This window comes from Neophocaena asiaeorientalis, unplaced genomic scaffold (genome assembly GCF_003031525.2).
Source record: "Neophocaena asiaeorientalis asiaeorientalis breed wild unplaced genomic scaffold, Neophocaena_asiaeorientalis_V1.1 scaffold2132, whole genome shotgun sequence".
In the NCBI taxonomy this organism is placed as follows: domain Eukaryota; kingdom Metazoa; phylum Chordata; class Mammalia; order Artiodactyla; family Phocoenidae; genus Neophocaena; species Neophocaena asiaeorientalis.
Genome location: NW_020173843.1, coordinates 11,038 through 12,993, shown reverse-complemented (window position 1 = coordinate 12,993; position 1,956 = coordinate 11,038). Strand labels below are relative to the sequence as shown.

The 1,956-nt window shown below is 58.4% G+C and overlaps 1 protein-coding gene across 1 annotated transcript in view; it reads left to right on the top strand.

Annotated features, from left to right (window-relative positions):
- Positions 1-1,933, top strand: part of CCDC200 (coiled-coil domain containing 200) — a 3,052-nt gene extending 1,119 nt beyond the window's left edge. The window contains exons 2-4 of the mRNA XM_024751884.1: positions 46-328; positions 747-796; positions 1,612-1,933. Of these exons, the coding sequence (XP_024607652.1) occupies positions 46-328; positions 747-796; positions 1,612-1,638 (360 nt within the window). The 3' untranslated portion in view covers positions 1,639-1,933. The remainder of the gene's footprint in view (positions 1-45; positions 329-746; positions 797-1,611) is intronic.
- The last annotated feature ends 23 nt before the right edge of the window (positions 1,934-1,956 follow it).

Here is a 1,956-nt window from a genome sequence, read left to right as displayed (position 1 = left end):
GGGGGGAGGAGGACTCCCGTGGCGGGGGGGGGGGCTTCTTGACAGGAACCGAAGAAACTCCAAGAAGAGGAACGGCAATCTGAAAAAAGAACCCAGCCATCTCGGGAGTCGCAGCCACCGCCGGCGCCATCACGGTCGCCACCCGCGCAGCCGCAGCCGCAGCCTCCGCAGGTGCCCGAGCGGCCGCCGCCGCCGCCTCAGCCAAAGCCACAAAATGCCCAAGACCCTCTCACTGAGCGCACCTCCCGGTACATTCTCCAGGATTCCCAAAGGCCAGGCGCCCACAAGGACAGATTCCAAGGAGGGCTGATGAACCCTCAAGGTGCAGGTGAGTGACATGCCCGGGAGCGGGAGATGGTGAGGAGAGAGCCCCGGGCTTTGCACCAAGCGAGAGCTGCAGAGAAACCCGCTGACTTCCGCAGAGGGTGGCTCAGAAGTGGTCAGTCCCTTCTCCAGGGTGAGGGTGACAGACGGGGGTCGGTCGGGGTCGGGTCGGGGCGGCCAGAGGGTGGGGTAGGAGGTGTAGGCTTAGCAACGGATATCCTGAGCCCTGCGGGGGGGGGTCTGGACCGGGGAAGCACCGGTCGGCTTCCTAGTGGAGAATGCTCAGCGGGGGCTGGGACTCTGCCTTGCCCCAGCTAGGGGCCTTGGCCTGCCCCCCAGACACGTGGTAAAGAGTCCGGCTGTGGCACGTGCCATCCTCAGGAACTGCCAGCCGAGTAACGTGTGCTTCGTTTCATCATCAGGTGTCGGGAAATCTAGCCCAGATACACACACCAAGTACCCACGATTCACGGTGAGACGGACTCGGAGTGTGAGAGGCAGCTACAGTTTGGCTGCGTGTGTGCCCGCGCTCGCGTGTCAGTGCGGGTGGAGTCTAGAAAGGCTTCCTCGGCGGGAATCGGGAGAGGGGACTGAAGTTATTCCGTGGCTTCTGGATGGCCCGTTCCTCCATCCACTCCATGCCCCCATAAAAATGTCTCTGTAGGCCCTGTTGCTCAGCACTCAGTATAAGTGAAGGAGCTGACGATCTAGTTGGAAAGATAGGACGGGTGCCAGAGAAGCAAAATCAAGGGGGCCGTTTGAAACGCTGATGGGGTAGAGCCAGCTGGAGCGGGAGGACGGTAAGACGTGAGGTCAGGGCTTGTGGTCTCCGTCAGGGTCAGGACCACCACTCTCCGGTAGCACGACTCAGATCTCTGAGCCTCAGCTGCCCCACCCATAAAAATGAGACCGATAATACCCCACCTCCTCAACAGAGGTGCCATGAGGACTGGATTAAAAGGGAAAGCATCCAAAGCACTTAGCTTACAGCCTGGCTCGTTGTAGACCGTCAAACCCAGGAAGACGCTTTTTTGAGAGTCTTGAGAATTACATGAAACAGGATACGCTTTGGAAAGAAGCTTTTTTTTTTTTTTTTTTTTTTCTTCTCCGACTCAGGCGCAAAGGATGGGAGAACCTGATCCCGGCCCTTTAAGACGAGGACCTGGCTGCTACATCATCTCACTTTGATTACTCGGGCTTCAGAGGGCTTAAGACCATGTTCTCAAACCAGCAGGCCCAGGAGCTGCTAACTAACCTGTTCTGCCTCCTGTCTCTCCCTCTTCTCAGTCAACGAACTACATCCAGCAGTGGTGATTCAGAGACAGACCCCCGAGACCCCACTGGCCGGCCATCAGCAAACATCAGATGGGCAGCCCCGTCTTCCTACCTCCCAGCAGCATCTCCACTTCAAAAGCCAAGCCCTCCTGATCCACTCTGGCAGGGGAGGCTAGCTGGGAATCACGTGTGATTTCTTCCTGCAAAGAATCGAGAGACTGGCTGGGCTCCGTGAGACAGAGATGAGGGGGAGGGGCCAGGAAGACCCACGAAGAGGATGGAGAGGGTGCGAGAAGACAGTGGAGGGCAATTCCATGCTTCCCCAGGCAAAGCCAACGGGAGAACTTGGCCTTGGCC